We start from the raw sequence: 17611 nt of genomic DNA, 5'->3' as shown, positions 1-17611 counted from the left end.
TTATGAGATATGTTGAAGCTTAAATGAGACAATGTGTGCAAACATTCAGTAAGTTATTATAAAATTCTTGGTATCCTGGTGGTGAAAGCAGCAGAATCAGTGAAGGATTCAAGTATATTATTTGAACTCTGGAATATTGCCTGGGTTTATCTTCTGTTCACAGAGTCAGTTTTCTGCAGTGTCAAATAACTCTTTCTTACTTCAACAAGTTTTTTATTTAAACCATTACATTATTATCTTTATTATACTTTCTCCTCTCCATTCTGGTATTGTTTAATAAATTGGTGTGTTATGGGACTTCATGGAAAGCATCAGACAGAGACTTTCTAAAATATACATTTAGTAGTGAATTTTTAAAATACGATGATGATTTTTCTCTATTATTTCCTCTATTCAGAAATTTGCTTTTCTTGACTATAATTTAAAATACTTTTCTAGGACTTCCAGGGTTCTTTCATTATTTTGTATATTAGTTCATTAATTCATTCTTACAAACTTAACTCATCTAAACTCGGCAATGTTTAAAACTGAACTTCCAATCTTTCTTTTTTAAAATTTCCAACTTTTATTTTAAGTTCAGGGGTACATGTGCAGGACATGAAGGTTTGTTACATAGGTAAATGTGTGCCATGGCGTTTGCTGCACAGATCATCCCATCACACAGGCATTAATCCCAGTGTCCACAAGCTATTCTTCCTTATCCTCTCCCTCTTCCCAGCCCCCTGCCCTCCAACAGGCCCTGTGTGTGTTGTTTCCCCAACTGTGTCCATGTGTTCTCATCATTTAGTTCCCACTTGTGAAAACATGCAGTATTTGGTTTTCTTTTCCTGCATTAGTTTGCAAAAGATAATGGTATCCAGCTCCATCCATGTCCCTGCAAAGGGCATGATATCATTCCTTTTTATGGCTGCATAGTACTCCACGGCAACCCAATCTTTCTCTTAAAACCTGCCTTACCACAGTTTCCCCTATTCAGCGACAACTTCATTGTTCCCCAAAACTATTGTATCCTATTTGTAGACCAAAACTATTGAATTCAGTTTTGTCTCCTCTATTTCTCTGAAATCTCACATTATTCATGCTGTAACATGTTCTACCTGTCCTTTCTTTAAAATGTATCCAGAATGTGACCATGTCTTACCACCTCCCTGCAAACCACCATCACTCCCACCTTGAATTAAGACAGAGTCCTCCTACCTGGTCCCCCTGATTTAACTCTTGCCTTCCTTCAGTCTTCTGATCCCAACACAGCATAAGTCAGATCACCCTTCTGCTCAAAACTCTACTATGGCTCCCAGTTTTACTCAGAGTAAAGGATGGAGTGGGCACAGTGGCTTTCATTTCTATATCACCTGGAACTCATCACCACCTTGGCCTCCCTTCCCTTCCCTTCCCTTCCCTTCCCTTCCCTTCCTCTCCCCTCCCCTCCCCCCCTTCCCCTGCCCTCCCCTCCCCCCCCCCCCTTCCCTTCCCTTTCTTCTTTCTTTCTTTTTTTTTTTTTTTGAGATGGAGTCTCACTCTGTCACCCAGGCTGGAGTGTAGTGGCACAATCTCAGCTCACTGCAACCTCTGCTGCCTGGGTTCAAGTGATTCTCCTGCCTCAGCCTCCCGAGTAGCTGGGATTACAAGCACCTGTCACTGCTCCGGGCTATTTTTTTGTAGTTTTAGTAGAGATGGGGTTTCATCATCTTGGCAAGGCTGGTCTTGAACTCCTGACCTCGTGATTGACCTGCCTCAGCCTCTCAAAGTGCTGGGATTACAGGTGTGAGCCACCGTGCCCTGCTGGCCTTATTTCTTTACCTCTCCTCCATACACTGCTCACTCAACTCTTGCCTCATTGGACTTTTTACTGTTCCTCGAATATACCTAGGAAACTCCTTCTTTAGGGCCTTTGCATTAGCAATTTCTTTAGTTTGAAACGCTACCACCACCACCATTGCCACTTCCCAACTGATATCTGCATGGTTATTTTCTCCTTCAAGTTTTTCCTCTAATGCCACATTTCCAATGAGACTGGCACTGATCATCCAATGGACCAGGCTGACCATAGATGGGGGACGTGGCGTGTATGACCACAGACAGCTAGGCATCAAATAACCTAGAGCTGGATCTTTATTTTCAAAGAATGTAGGGGCTATTTAGGGCTCAGTGTTATAAGACACTCAAGTTGATGATGAGGATAGGAATGATGACCAATATTTATTGGCGGCTATGTACCAGGCAGTAGTTCAATTTTTGAACATATTATTTTTTTTTTAAATCTCAAATCAGCCTTATGAGATACAGTCTGCTCTTAGAAGTCCCAATTACAGATGAGGCTGTGAACTCTGTCAGTGCCTCTGTTTCTAAAGACTTATTCTTTAAATCTGATCTTAGAAGGGCTATCTTCCAGGAACATAGGAGTTAACCGATAAAAACCAAAAGCTTTTCCTTATATAATTCACTAATCATGTCTTCTAAGTAACACAAAATTTACTTCCTTCCTCCCATCTCTTACAAGATGGAGAAAATCATGAGGCAACTAACACTAGGGATTGAAAGCACATGTAATTCAATTCTTTTATTTTAGAGATGACATAATTGAAGTACAAAAAAAGATAGACTTTCTGAAGTGATGTGTCTAACTAATGGCAGAACTTAGACACAATTCCTAATGTGATGTGACTTAGTTTCTAGTCCCAGCTGACGTTATAGGTAATGTACATGGCTATCGACAATCTGCACTGGGACCTCATGTGTCAGCTTTATATGCTGATTACTCACATGTTTGACTCAAAAATAGAAGGGGAAACTCTTTCCTAGAATGGGTATTCATGTACTGTTATAAAATGTTGCTTGCTCTCTACTCCCAGACTGTCTTCTCACTTCATAGTTGCCCAACATCCTATTCTTAAAATCGGCTCCAGAAGGAGACCCTCTTTGTCACTGTCATTTGGAAAATCATTAGCCTTCAATTCTGACTCCATCTCTCTAAAGGGAAGGCATTAGGTAGAAAGTTCATAAAGCTCTAATTGAGGAATGGACCTATAAGGTGTAAACAAAGAAAAATATTCTCCAAAAAATGTATTTTCATTTTTTTCTTCACTTAGCCCTGAAACTGAAAGGAAATTGTGCTGTATCATTTTCTATCTATGACTAGCATTTTTGGACTCAAAGAATTTAAAGGAATTACAATCTCTGAGAAAATGACACAATTTTATAGCAAATACAAAACCAGTAATATTTGTTTTTAACATTCCCTCTCCCTGGATCTTTCATATATTATATGTATTTTTGTCTCAATGTATTTTTTCAAATGAACTTAGTGGGAAAGATAACATCACTCAAGGACTAGTGGGAGTACTGAGAAAGGAGAAACGACATGAAGGAAAGAATAGCTTGAAAACTGTTTATTTTTCTATTAAAGTATAGGAGATCCTTTTCTTTAAATCTGGCTTATAAAACTACAATTTGAAGTAATCTCAGTGATATTATTATCACTACCAGATAGACTGGTACATTTAAGCAAAGTAATGAACTCCCGGTAACAGTGATGAAACTCTAACTTCCCTCCATGTTACAATCACAGGCCTATCCTGAAAGTGCTTTAAAAGCTATATCTCACTTGGTCACAGAAGCAATTCATTTTTCCTGATACTAGAGGCAAGTGTCAATAGCCAAAAAATTTAGTGTTAGCTGGCAGCCTGCCCAACAAACAAGCAAACCCAAGAACCACTAGAGACCATCTCTCTTATTTATTGCGTGAGTCCTGGAAAATCTTCAATTTGATTCTAGATAAGAGAAAAATAATCCCCACTATACACCATTTCTAAGTTTAGGTTTTAAACTTTTAAATCCTTTCCCTGAGAGAGACTGCATCAGAGAAATATAAGGGAAGATTAAAAACTACGATAAAATTCAAGTGTTCTGCTCTGGTCATCAATGGATAGATAAGGATTAGACCTTGTTTATTATGATACCTTAAATTTGTTTTTATCAATCCGTTTTTATATTAAGCTCTAAAGAAGTGTGTTTACTTCCCAATTTACATGTGTGAACGTCAGAAAACAAAAGTAACATTTGGCGTGTCTCTACAAGCTGATTTGGTCTTTTGTTTTTCTTGTATAATGTTATATATGCCTAGTAACACTTCAGTCAGGTTCAATTAAACTTTCATTTGATAATTTGTTAATTTTAAAACTTTACTTTCTATGCAAGATGGTAAAACTGTCCTATAATGCAATAAACTAATCAGCCCAAGATGATGTTATAAAAAAGGTAATTACCTAATTTTTATATCCTTTTTTTTTTTTTTTTTTTTTTTAGACAGAGTCTTGCTCTTGTCACCCAGGCTGGAGTGCAATGGCGGGATTTTGGCTCGCTGCAACCTCCACTTCCTGGGTTCAAGAGATTCTCCTGCCTCAGCCTCCTGAGTAGCTGGGATTACAGATGCCTGCCACCACGCCCAGCTAATTTTTGTATTTTTAGTAGATATGGGGTTTCACCATGTTGGCCAGGCTGGTCTCAAACTCCTGGCCTCAGGTGATCCACCCACCTCAGCTTCCCAAAGTGCTGGGATTACAGGGCATTTCTATTAAGCTTAAGCACATTGATCAGGGAACTTAGTGGATCAACCACAAAACTATAGGCTGGATGCAAAGTGACCATCCTCCATTGCAGCACAGCATTAAAAAAAGCAATCTGTTTATATTGGTACTAAATGTATTCAAGTAAAACAACATAAACTTGCCTATTACTTCTTCTGTCTTATTCTACATCTTTTATTTCTTTCTGTTTGATGTCATCCTTCTCTTCTGCCTTCTTAAAATCTCTCTTGTCATGTTATTTCCCATGTGGTTTCTACGTTTCCCTATCTTCCATGAATTAAACAGTATTTTTTTCCCTGACTCAACTCTTTCTCTTACTGAAGCACTATTGCAAACAATCTCTCTTAACCACAGTTTTACTATGAAATAACTATGCTAGGCCACAGAACAACAGACAACAGTGAATGTCATTTAATGGTTTAGGGTAGAAATTTCTGAGCTAGAGTATGCTACAAAGGGTAATACATTGCCAAGAGGCAAGTAACTTCCTATCTCTGCTTTAGGATGGTACCTTCAGTACAACTCACACTTAGAACTGACAATATCTTTTGCAGCAACATGGATGGAACTGGAGGCCATTATCTTAAGTGAAAAAACTCAGAAAAAGAAAATCAAATACCACATGTTCTCACTTATAACTGGGAGCTAAGTAATGTGGACACATGGACACAGAGTGTGGAATAATAGATACTGGAGATTCAAAAGGGTTGTAAGGGGAGAGGGTGGTGAAGGATGATAAATTACTTAATTGGTACAGTGTATACTATTCAGGGGATGGTTACATTAAAAGCCCAGACTTCACCATTAAGCAATATATCCATGTATCAAAACTACCTTTGTAACCCCTAAGTGTATTGTAAAAAGAAAATATATAAATAGAAATGCAAAGTAAAATCTCACTGGAAGTAGTTAAAAAACGACGACCTTCTAATGATCATTAAGCATCTTAACTGGAACAGGAATGATGAGCTCTGACATCCCTTTCCTAGCACCTAAAGCTTCTGATGATGGAAAGACGCTCATTGGTCATAGGAAATTGAGAGGCCAATGGTTAGCTGTGGTAGGGGATGGTGACTAGACCTTCTCACTGACATGCCTGGAGACTATTACCTCTCAATTCTTAGTACAAGTAAACTTGGAGAATACCAGGTGGATATCTTCCCTGGGCAAGGGATATCAAAAAATGGTGGGGAAAAAGTAGACATAGGGTGGGGAACAATCTAAGGTGCACCATCGGCACATACAAAAGTGTGCTCTCTTGCTGGATGAAGTTGAAACTGAGCTCAAAGAGCATGTGAATAGGGATCTCAGAGAAATACAGGAACTCTGATTTCACCTTTAGAAAATGTTAAGTACCCATAAGCCACTATAAATGAGGTAAGAAGAGGTGGTCAGGATCAAGATTAATGTGGGTGGTTAGAGATGAAACTGAAAAGTAGACTTATGCCAGGCTGTGGATGAAGCACCTTGCATACCTGGGCTGAGCAGATGTACAGATGTTCCATGTTCATGCTCACAGAGGAGAGAGGAGTGGTGTGGGGAAGGGAAAGAGGACATATAAAGTTTCAAGAAAGAAAAGAACATTACCAGATAAGAATTTTAGAAAGGATAAGTTGAAAATGATACAGGGATGTCTAGTCTGGGCTACATTTAGGGTACCTGAATATAGGATGGGTCTTAGTTTAACCTGAAAACAAAGAAAGAAACAAACAAACAAAAGTCAGAGCTTTCAGCAGAAGAGCTAAATTCAGTTTGGGGTAGGTAAAATATTAGATGATTACAAAAATATGTGTTCACTTATGCAAGCTTAAAAATAATCTGTCAATGAACATCAAAGAAACATTGAGTATTTTGCCACTTTTCCCCATACTTCTTGTACAAATATTACAAACTCCTGCATGGGCATGAGTATAAGATGCCACAGGTGTGTCAATGACTGTGGATGGGGCTGTGGCACCGGCATGTGGATGGGAGCATGATGTGTGGGGAAACGGGGCGTGACTGTTTATTTGGGTGAGGACCACATGCCTGCCTACAGATGTGTGTGTTAGAGAATATGCTTATGGTAGAAAATATACAAATACACATAGACAATCACTCACACATTTCTTTGAAAAATACATTTTTGTTGTTCTTCTAAATCAGTATTTTCTAAATAACATGACTGTGTTTCCTGGAACATAGTGTCTAACAAACTGTTGATAAGTATTCCTTGACGAAAGCTTCTTGCATTCAAATTAATTTTTTTTTTTTTTTTTTTTGAGATGGAGTCTCGCTCTGTCACCCAGGCTGGAGTGCAGTGGCGCGATCTGGGCTCACTGCAAGCTCCACCTCCCGGGTTCACGTCATTCTCCTGCCTCGGCCTCCCAAGTAGCTGGGACTACAGGCGCCCGCCACCACGCCTGGCTAATTTTTTTGTATTTTTTTTTTAGAGAGACGGGGTTTCATCGTGTTAATCGAGACCAGGATGGTCTGGATCTCCTGACCTCGTGATCCACCTGCCTCAGCTTCCCGAAGTGCTGGGATTACAGGGTAAGCCACCGCGCCCAGCCGCATTCAAATTAATTTAAGCAAAGCTGCAGGCGACACGTGTCCTCTGAGAATCTTCAAGGGCCTTGAAAGGCTACTAAAGGCTCTGAGATGTCCTACAGGAAGAAAATTCACTTTCCCTTTTTCTTTTTTTTTTTTTTTTTGAGGACTTTTAAACTTATTTGGCCACAGAATTCCTTTATTCAAAAAACATGTATTAATAACCGAAGGGATAACGGTGTTACAAAACAACCCTGGAAAAAGCAGATATAAATGTGTCCAGTGAAGCAGAAACACAGTGATAATAATGAAACTGACTTTGGTAAATATGGGCAAATCCAATACAAAATTTTCAGGTCAAATATAATTCCTTTCAGGCCTAATCATTCCTACAAATTATCTTCAAAGCTAAATTAGCTCTCAAACTTCTTAAGCAGGTAGGTCTTTGTGTACAGATATCAACTTTACGTGACTTGCATTTTAAAAAAGGAAAGGTTTCAGGCTTTTCTATACAAATTGAGGAGCTATTGAAGTGTACTCTGGTATGTGTTGTCCCTTCAGTGACTGAGAACTCTAAACCAATTTGCAATCTGACAAATCCAACACCTTTTGAATAATGCAAACTAAGAAAGTGCTAATTGGTTTCCATGGTCATACCTACAGCTTTGTTTAAATGGATTAGGAACATAAAGAGAAATAAAGAATATATAACTGCAGAGCCACTTAAATTATAATGAAAAACAGTCTAGTTGAATGAAATGTGAAATGAAAGTACTGATGATAATAATTTAAATAGTAGGTAGTATAATGAGTATCTGCTTTGCATTAGATACCATCTCCAACAGTTTGTGTACAATGTATCTTATCCTCTCTTGGAAAACAAAAACCGGCACTAGAGAAGCTAATCAACCGAAAATAAAAATAATAGCTAACATTTATCAAGAACTTATGTGTCAGACACTGTTGTAAGCATTTCACATTAGTAACTTGTGTGATCCTCACGGAGAACCCCATGAGGTAGGCAACACTAGCATCCCCATTTCACAGATAAGATAACTGAGTCTCAGAACAATCAACCATACTGATAGGCAACAGAAGAGCCAGGATTTGGGCACAGATATGTCTCTAAGTCATCCGCTTTTTCTACCTCTTTACTGTCCTAATCTCACGTTTGCATGCTTTGCATGCTTTGCATTCTCCCCAAGTTCTATCGATGGAATTTTAAGTCATTACAAAATGGCTCATGTTAGAGGCTTTTAAAAATTTCAGACAATTGTGTCCCTAAAGGCCTTTAACATAGTTAACATAAAATAATCAGTTTTATAAGATGTTCCTGCTTCTGTGTTTGATGTCACTCTTCATTCTCACAGTTCAACCCCAAGAAATGTCACTTGAATTTACTTCTCTAAACAGTTTTGTATATATTCAGCAATAAAATGAATCAGTAACCTCTAAAAGCAAAACTCTGTGTTACACTTACGAATTTCTGTCCTGATTTCAATCTTTTATTGCTAAAGTTTTTAGTTTAAATAAGTATTTTTCTCCCAACTCCGGCACATTGCCTGATTCAACCAAACTGCTGTCCATATTTCTTTTGCTGGTAGCTGCTACCTGGCAATAAGCCATATGATACCAGAGTGATTAAAGCCAGAATTTAAGTTTCAGGTAAGCACCTCTTCCTTGGATAATAGAAATGTTATATCCAGATCAAGGGTTAAGTCAACCCCTCTCTCCCACTGACTAAGAAACATAGTTTGGATGTCCTCTCCAAATCTCATGTTGAGATGTAATCTCCACTGTTAGAGGCAGGGCCCAGTGGGAGGTGTTGGAGTCATGGGGGCAAATTCCTCATGGCTTAGTGCCATCCTAGAGATAATGAGTGAGTTCTTGCAAGATCTGGTTGATTCAAATGTGTGGCACCTCCCCCACCTCGCTTGTTCTCACTCTTGCCACGTGAGACCCCTGCTCCAACTTCACCTTTTGCCATAAGTAACAGTTTCCTGAGGCCTCACTAGAGACTGAGCAAATGCTGGTATCATGCTTCCTACACAGTCTGCAAAACCATGAGCCAATTAAACCTCTTTTCTTTATAAATCGCCCAGCCTGAAGTATTTCTTTATAGCAATGCAAAAGCGGCCTAACACACTAAGTTTAGAGAAGGTGGCTGTCACATTCTAAGCAAAAAACTAAGGTATGGCTGAGGGACTTAGTAAGTTTCATGCAAGAATAAAGGGAAACAATATTTATAGAGTTTTTCTCTAATGCAAGGCAATGTTTGGAACTTCACTGCATTTATTAATTGCCCAGAACCACCCTGGAAGGGAGTTATTACTGCTTCCATTAATAGATGTTAAAGAGACATGCCTGGGGGATGCAGGTGGTGACCAAGCTTGGACTTGCACCCAAGTCTGGTATGAAAGTCCTATTTCTACTACCTCATATACCTTCCTAAGGGGGGAAAAAAAAACAGGAAAGAAGATTTAGAGTTGGACAAAAGAGCTGCTTTCAAATGTAGTTGTAGAAAAGAGCATGAAGCTTGTTCTACTTAACTCCACAAAGAAGAGTTGGGACTGTAGTAAAGAGATAAAACTTGAGATACAATAGAAATACTTTTCTAACACTAGACCTGTCTGAAAATGGGAGGAAAAATTCTGAGTTTCAGTCTCCTGTCATGAAAGGGGTCCAAGAAGAAGGTGAAGGGCCAGGTTCAAAGTCTCTTCTGGTCTCTAAAATAATTTGATCTGGCCAAGTGCGGTGGCTCATGCCTGTAATCCCAGCACTTTGGGAGGCCGAGGCAGGTAGATCACGAGGTCAGGAGTTCAAGACAAGCCTGGCCAAGATGGTGAACCCTGTCTCTACTAAAAACACAAAAATTAGCCAGGCATGGTGGAGGGCACCTGTAATCCCAGCTACTGTGGAGGTCGAGGCAGAGAATTGCTTGAACCTGGGATGCGGAGGTTGCAGTGAACAGAGATTGCACCACTGAACTCCAGCCTTGGTGACAGAGTGAGACTCTGTCTCAAAAAAAAAAAGATAATAATAATAATTTGATCCTAAGCAAAATGATTTTAAGCAAAATTCATATTCTCTGAAAAATACTTGATATCAAGAACACTTCTTCTCAATAATCTCCATTCCTTCTCAGCTGTGCAACCTTAAGAAGTCAGACTGCTGTTCCTCAGTTTACTTATTTGTGAAGCAGAACTAAAACCATTTTTAGGCCATCTTTTAGAATATTGAGGCGAATAGAAGATTAAATATGATAAAACATCTGAAATTCTTAACCCATCATAAACTCCAAAAAGTGTTATTTATCTCTCTCTACATTTTTATGAGGTCCAAGTCAGTGTCAGAGCTGTCATGGAGGAACTTCCTGTCACCTTAATTAGAATCATGCCAAAAGCTAAATGAGGCTTGCTCAGATGTGTGTGCCTGGACTCATTAGTGCACATTTGCTGTTGACTCACATGTTTTCCTGCTTGTTATTTATTTATTTATTTTTTGGTGGGGGGAGATAGAGTCTTGCTCCTATCCCCTAAGCTGGAGTGCAGTGGTATGATCATGGCTCACTGCAGCCTCACCCTCTCATCCTCCTGGGCTCAAAAAGGGATCCTCCCACCACAGTCTCTCACATAGCTGGGACCACAGGCATGCGCCATCACACCCAGCTAATTTTTGTAGTTTTTGTAGAAATGGGGTTTTGGCGTGTTACAGTTGCAAACCACTGAGCTAAAGGGATCCTCCCACCTTCGCCTTCCAAAGTGCTGGAGTTACTGGTGTGAGCTACCACATCTGGCCTTGTTCACTTTCAAAGAAAAAAAAAAAATGTAGTGTTTTGATGCATTACTTTTAGGTCTTATGACGTAAGTTTTTAGGTTTTTTTTTTTCTACACAAAATACAAACGGAGCTACTTATGTGCCATCCTCTTCCTCTAATTTTTCCATCCATGCTTTCAACAAAGTCTAACACTATTCTGTTTTATAGTTAATCACAAATGTGCTACTCTCTTCCAAAGAGGGGCTATTGGCTACAATCACTTTCTATTGACCTTATTTAATATACAAAATATTTTAGACGTGGAAAACTCTTACTGTCGTGGAGACCATTAGAATCTTAGTTTCTGGTACCTCCCCCACCCCCCAAAAAGCTGGAAGACCATTAAAAGAGAAAGAAATTTATGCCAAATACATGTGACTGTTAAGGGGCTTGGATATAATTTTTTAAAGACATCTCTGAAGTTTAAGTAGATATTGATAAGAAAAAATGCCATTATAGAAGTATTCATCATACACACAATTTAAGAAATAGATTCCATGCTTAAAGTAAGAAGACATACATAAACTTTATTTGTATGCAAAAAAAAAAAAGTGTAGGAATAGAAAATCAAAAGTCTAAGACTGTTTAATTTCATTTGAAAAGAAAACAAAATTTGTTATTTAAAACCCTATTGTCTATCTATGGCCAGGGTTGTTTTCAGGTCACTGCGGGGGTTCACACCAACTTACAGGATTCCAGCAACAAACTTATTTCAATCCACTGCCCTGTGGTCTGTAAAACATGCCTGGCCTCCCAACCTGAGAGGTGCTACTAGCAATTTTATCTTTCTATAACTCTGACTATGCTTGTATAGAAGACAATGGAGCCTCTCCTTATCGCTACTTCTAGCTCTCAAATTAAGAACATGTCTTTGGAAGATTACGTGGAGTTTTTTGTTGTTGTTGCTGTTGTTATTCTTTTATGTACAGAAACTACAAAACTGAACTTTGTATCTGTTCATGTGTGTGTCTTTAAAGAGGCTAATTAAGCAAAATGCCAAAAAATAAAAACTTAAAAACCTCACAATTTGGATCTTACATCTCTAGGCATAAACATTTGACAAAAATAGGAAATAAATATTCATAGTTTGTGAGGAAGCAAAATGTTCTAAAATGATATAGATGCCCAAACACATATTCATCCACATAATCTATAATACACGTACCTAGGCATGCATATGTATACACATAAATAATATAAAAATAGGAGAAATTTAAAAAACAGTAGAAGTTAAATGTTTTCCTTTCATAGCATCTTGCATACATCTATATATTATAAAATGTAATTATATATCCATTTAAGATCATCAGTGTTTTATGTTATTTGTTCCATAAAAAGCACTTCTGTAAATGTGGTAGAAGTAATAAATGAAAATCATATTCCCTTTGTATGAATAAATACTTGCACATCTCTATTCAAGAAAAATTTTTATCATATTCACCCTGATAAAATGATATAAAATTTGTTTAATTGGTGGGGTAGGGGTGTGGTGACATGTAGAAGGTTACAAAAGAAATAATAAACTCCTTATTAAGATGAACTGAAAGTTTCTGTGACAAGGTAAAGTGCCCTGTACTGAAATAAATGTAGATTCTAAGATTTTCAGCTTTTAAAGCAGATTACAACTTTCACTATTACTCTGAAATTTGCTTGTCTCAGATATACTCTAATGCTTATACTGCATAATATTCACCAATTTAGATGAATTACACCCAGAAATGAGGTCTTGGTGCTAGCATTATATTTAGCATCCATAAAAGTATAAGGAAGTAATCATCATGAATTGAAACTCCAACAAATAATTATTAAACCTCTACTATGTTGTAGGCAGATAAAATTGAATTTTAATATAAAACATTAGTAAAAATTAATTGAGATTCCTAAAACCCATTGAACAATAGAATTTAAAATAGAGAAGGAAGAAAATGTTCTGTTAGATCTTGAGCTTCCTACTAGGTAGTAAAATAAAAGTAGAATAGCCTCTGGAGTCAGACCAAACTGAATTCTAATCCCACTTGTACAGTCAGCAGCTGTAGAATTTTAGACAAGTTGCTATAAGACAGATGATAATGCCACATGGATTAAATAAGATAATGCATGAAAAGTACCTCACATATTCCTTGCATGCTAGCAGATGCTCAGTAAATAATGAGATTTTTTTTCATTAAACACATAATTGGTAACATCAATGGGAAAATATTAACTCTATCCCTGTACTTAGAATATAAAACATTCTTAGTAAATGTTTGCTGAATGAATGAGCACTGAGTGAAATCTAAACTGTGGGGAGTCACACAACAAAGGCATGACAAGGCTGGAACACTTGCTTCTGTCCCCACTTCCATGAGATAAATTTCCTAGGAAACAAATTTTACCTTTGTAGTTGTTGTTTTGCATCTGTGGTTGTTTAAATACTTTAAGATCAATGTAATTTTTTTCCTGACTGCTAGTATCATTTCCACAGAGAGAAACAACTTTTATATTATTTTATATTTAACTTTTATATTCATCAACTCATAAGACATTATTACCATGTTCCAAAGTTCTACTTGTCTAGTCCCCCCAAAATTATGTCAGGTTGGTAGAGCAAAGGATTGTCAGGTGTTTCGGCAACAAACCAGATCGAGATCAGGATACAGTCATGGTTCTGGGACAAGAACACATTCCATAGGTTTCCCTCAGCCTTCAATCCCCCCTTAAACTAGCAGGTCCTTTCGCACTTTTCCATCATGATTAACATTCCTAGCCTGGCATAGGACCACTCTTTTAGGCATCACCTTCTGTAAGCCCAGGCACGGTGGTGAAGTCAAACATGGAAGAAACCATGAAAAACTGATTCTGGGCCTCAGTCCTTGCTTTGCTCTGCCATTATTAAGTTATGTGACGTGTGATATGAATTTCAACTAGTTCTCTGTTTTCTCTTTTGTTGAAAGAGACAAAATGTCGGTCATTAAAATCATGGGTTTTGCAATTAGAAATGTGTGGTTTCATACCCTGCCTTTCCCATTTAAGAGCATTATAACTTTACACAAATTACTTAACTACTTTCTATACCTCAGTTTCTTGATTTATGAAATGGAAATTAAGAATAGCATCTCATTTGATAAGGGTCAATGAGATATCTCTAATATAATTATCAAAGCACAAAGCACATGGTTTGTTGTTGTCATCCTTGTTATCATTCTTATAATATCATCAAGCGTCTTTCACAGCTATAATTATAATCCTCCATACAGAAACTCTACTTTATTTACAAGTCTAGAAGTCAGGACTACACAGCAATGAATTAGAAAACAAAACCAGAAAATATAATTGAGATAAAAAAGAAGTAAGAGGAGACAGGAACTACTAAATGCACAGTAGTGAAACTGAGTGGATGTAATATAAAGATATAGATGATATTACTAAAGAGAACCCAAGTCCATTTGGGATGCTAGAACACTCAAAAACATAGTAAATTCTGCGTTTAACTAAAGGTGACATATGAATAGAAAGCATTCTATACATCAGAGGCATTTTCCCCAATACAAATAGACGAATTTTACTCTATATCTTAAAAAATACACAATATCATATTTTATTAAATTTTAGTCTAAATCTATAAACTAGATGCACATGTCTTGTTCCTTTAAGTTTCCTGCAGAAAAAAAATAAAAGCAATATATCCCCTGCCCTTGATCTCCAGTTCAAAGCACATATGACATGGAAGCTATATTAAATCACAGTGCTCTGTGGAATTAGTTTGAAAGTTTTAGAATCTGAATTATCACATAAGAAGCCCCCAAAGAAATAGTGAATACAAGCACAACTGTAAGATTTGGGGAAGCTAAAATTAATCATGAAGAAAAGGAACTTTATTCATTATCAAAGAATGCTGTTACTTCTGTGAATTTGTTTTACAGAAATCGGAGAATTTTACTGTTTTAAAATTAATGACTATAAAATAAAAGTCAGAAATAATCTGTGCAAAGGAACATTTTAAAAACCGAAACAAAACAAAAATGCTTCTTAAGGCTGACCTAAGGCTCTTCTAACTCAATACTTAAGAGACAGAATCAGTGGAAAGAAAATAAATTACATCAGAATTTTTTTAAAAAGCCATCTACCAGAAATCAAGAGGCTATGATAAATCTATAATCTGTCTGGTTCATAGGGAGAGAAAACCACAAATTTGGCAAAGCACAAAACTGGGAAAAATAATAACCTAGCCCTTTCAGAATTGGTTTTCTAACATTACATTTTTTTTAGAAAAGTCAATTCTTCGTTGTTGAATTTGTTTTATATAATCAAGATCAAATGACTAGGATCAGGGGTATTAAAATAAAAAGTGAAGAAATTTGTCTTGCTTCCATCTAAATATGAAATTTATGTATTTATTTTCTCTTTCAAGGGTAATACTCTAAAACTGACCCTTTGGTGCTTGTTCTCTCTCTAAGGTACTGTGTGTTCACTAATTTTCATTTTACTAAGAACTTCTGGTCCCCTGATTCTGTTTCAAACCAATGTCTAAATGTTGCACTACTGTGTAGTATGCTTCTGATGTTAATGACTGTTATGTCATAATGAATACTGGGGCTTGTGAGTCAGTAAGATGAAGAAGAACATGGTATGCATCTGATCTAGAAAACATGTGAACTGCTTGGAGTCCTAAGACAGCTCAATGTTTGATATCTTCTGTTATGAATCCAGGGGTATATGGGTCAGATTCAACAGTCAGTCTAGAATGATATTTTTTAGGTTATCTGTGACACTGATAACCAGCCTTTTTAGCTGACCCTTTATACTTCAAACTGAAAACAATAACAGCAGCAAAATTGTATTGGTAATAGCATCATAAAACCATAAAGATTTTAATATGTTTTCCCATACAAAATATAACACCAACACCAACACCAGATGTTTAAGAGACATAACCTAAAGAAAGCTAGAGCAGACGGCAGCCTCATTAGAATCCACAACTCATTTCTCTGCTTGAAGTATTACATAGTTTAAATTATATTTAAATTATATTATCAAATCAAAATGAGGAGCTGTAAGGATTAGAAAAAAAATCAGAAAAAGACAAATTGTGGAGTAGAGATGCTAGCATAAGTCATCACATCTTTATCGAAATAAATTGTTGGTTACAAGTGGGTCCTTGGTGGAAGGGAACAAACAAACTTAAGACATTGTCCAGCTCCTTGAAAGTGGTCTCCATGTTTCATCAAAATAAGAGAGTCTTAACATTTACAAATGGTGTTCTATGCAATTGTTGTATTCATTTGTACCATAAAAATAGTGCAAGGCAGTATTCCCAATGTATGCATAATTATGAAAGTTACTATACTGTTAGAAAACAATTGTTTCAAAAATTTATGTGTTTTCAAATTTACTTTGAATTTAAAAAGAAAAGTTTATTTTATTTAACGCTCTTCTTAGTAATTAAAATAGTGTGACTTCCTAAAGACTGTTGTCTCATCTCCTATTTCAAAGCAAACTGTACTCAGAATTAGCTATGATCTATTGTCTGTGTCAAGAATGTGTTTTAACTGATAAGTGGTTTAAGTGGTTTATGTTTAATAGTATAGCACCAACATAGGCTGAGAAAAGAATAATCAGCTTACTCTCTATTATCATAAAACTATGATACTGCCTCTAACATATTTCAAATATGGAAAGTTATTTGATTAAAAAGTAACATTTCGATAAGAGAAAAAATATTTAATAATGTGATCATAATTTATACCTACTTTCTTACTTTCAAAGAATTTCATCACTTTAATGATAATGTAATATTGTTTTTTCTTACAAAGGCTAACAACACTTCACAACCTGAAACATGAACTTCAGTGTGAATTTGAATAATTGCTGTTTCACTATAACTTGTTGCAGTGGAGAACATTAGCTATTTGAGAGCTGACATCTAACATCTGCAAGAATTGTGACTTTCAAACACACTGGCCATCAACAAATACCGCTTGTTATTAACTTTAACAGTGTTTCTACAAAGAGACCCACCTCAGGCTCAGGGCCAGCAACTGCTCCTTTGACTTCAGTAGCTCTCCCACTTTAAAACTGGCATAGCCCAAGAAACTTCGCTGAAAATAACAGAAAGAATGGTTTCATTAACTTGAGGTTCTTTAATATGTTTGCTGTCACATCAATCACACAAAATTAGTCTGTAGAAGAATAAAATATTAAATCTATTAGCCTGACAAATATTTCAGTAACAGAGATAAAATTATCAATAATATATCCACCTCATAGAGTAGGATTAAAGGGTGAAAACGTATCATTTTCCCTAAAAGAAAAGAGATCAACAGGCTAGAAAATAACAAGAGGTAAAATACAGCACCCAGAACTGTTTCACTAACCATAATTTTCTCTGCATATGAAAACTGAGGGAAAAGAAAAGATGATATATTTTCCATATTTACCAATGCTGTTGTTCCTCTTATTAGAATTCCTCAAATCACTGGCAGCAACAACTTTGTATTCCAGATATGAGCAAATCTGTTAGTTGGAGCTATTTTTATGTGGGACTTTGTACAAGTTATAAATAGAAATGCTTTAGTTTTCCCCCGTCACAGCAATGTTTTAAAGCATTTTTCCTTTGTTATTTCTTTACTAGCATGGGACAATTTCATTCTAATACACGAAAGAGAATGGCACTTATTCATTTATATTTTTTTAAATTGCT

At 36.6% G+C, this 17611-nt stretch overlaps 1 protein-coding gene across 9 annotated transcripts in view; it reads right to left on the bottom strand.

Moving 5' to 3' along the window:
- INPP4B (inositol polyphosphate-4-phosphatase type II B) overlaps positions 1-17611 on the bottom strand; it is an 814614-nt gene that overhangs the window by 251897 nt on the left and 545106 nt on the right. For 8 of the 9 annotated variants that reach the window (XM_017959077.3, XM_017959071.3, XM_017959072.3 and 5 more), the window contains one exon: positions 16930-17009. In XM_017959077.3, coding sequence (XP_017814566.1) covers positions 16930-17009 — 80 coding nt within the window. Of the gene's footprint in view, positions 1-16929; positions 17010-17348; positions 17419-17611 lie in introns of those variants that run through there. The other variant, XM_017959078.3, reaches the window with a different exon arrangement.

The sequence above is a fragment of the Papio anubis genome, chromosome 3 (assembly GCF_008728515.1).
Source record: "Papio anubis isolate 15944 chromosome 3, Panubis1.0, whole genome shotgun sequence".
NCBI lineage: Eukaryota > Metazoa > Chordata > Mammalia > Primates > Cercopithecidae > Papio > Papio anubis.
This window is presented reverse-complemented; position numbering and strand designations above follow the sequence as displayed.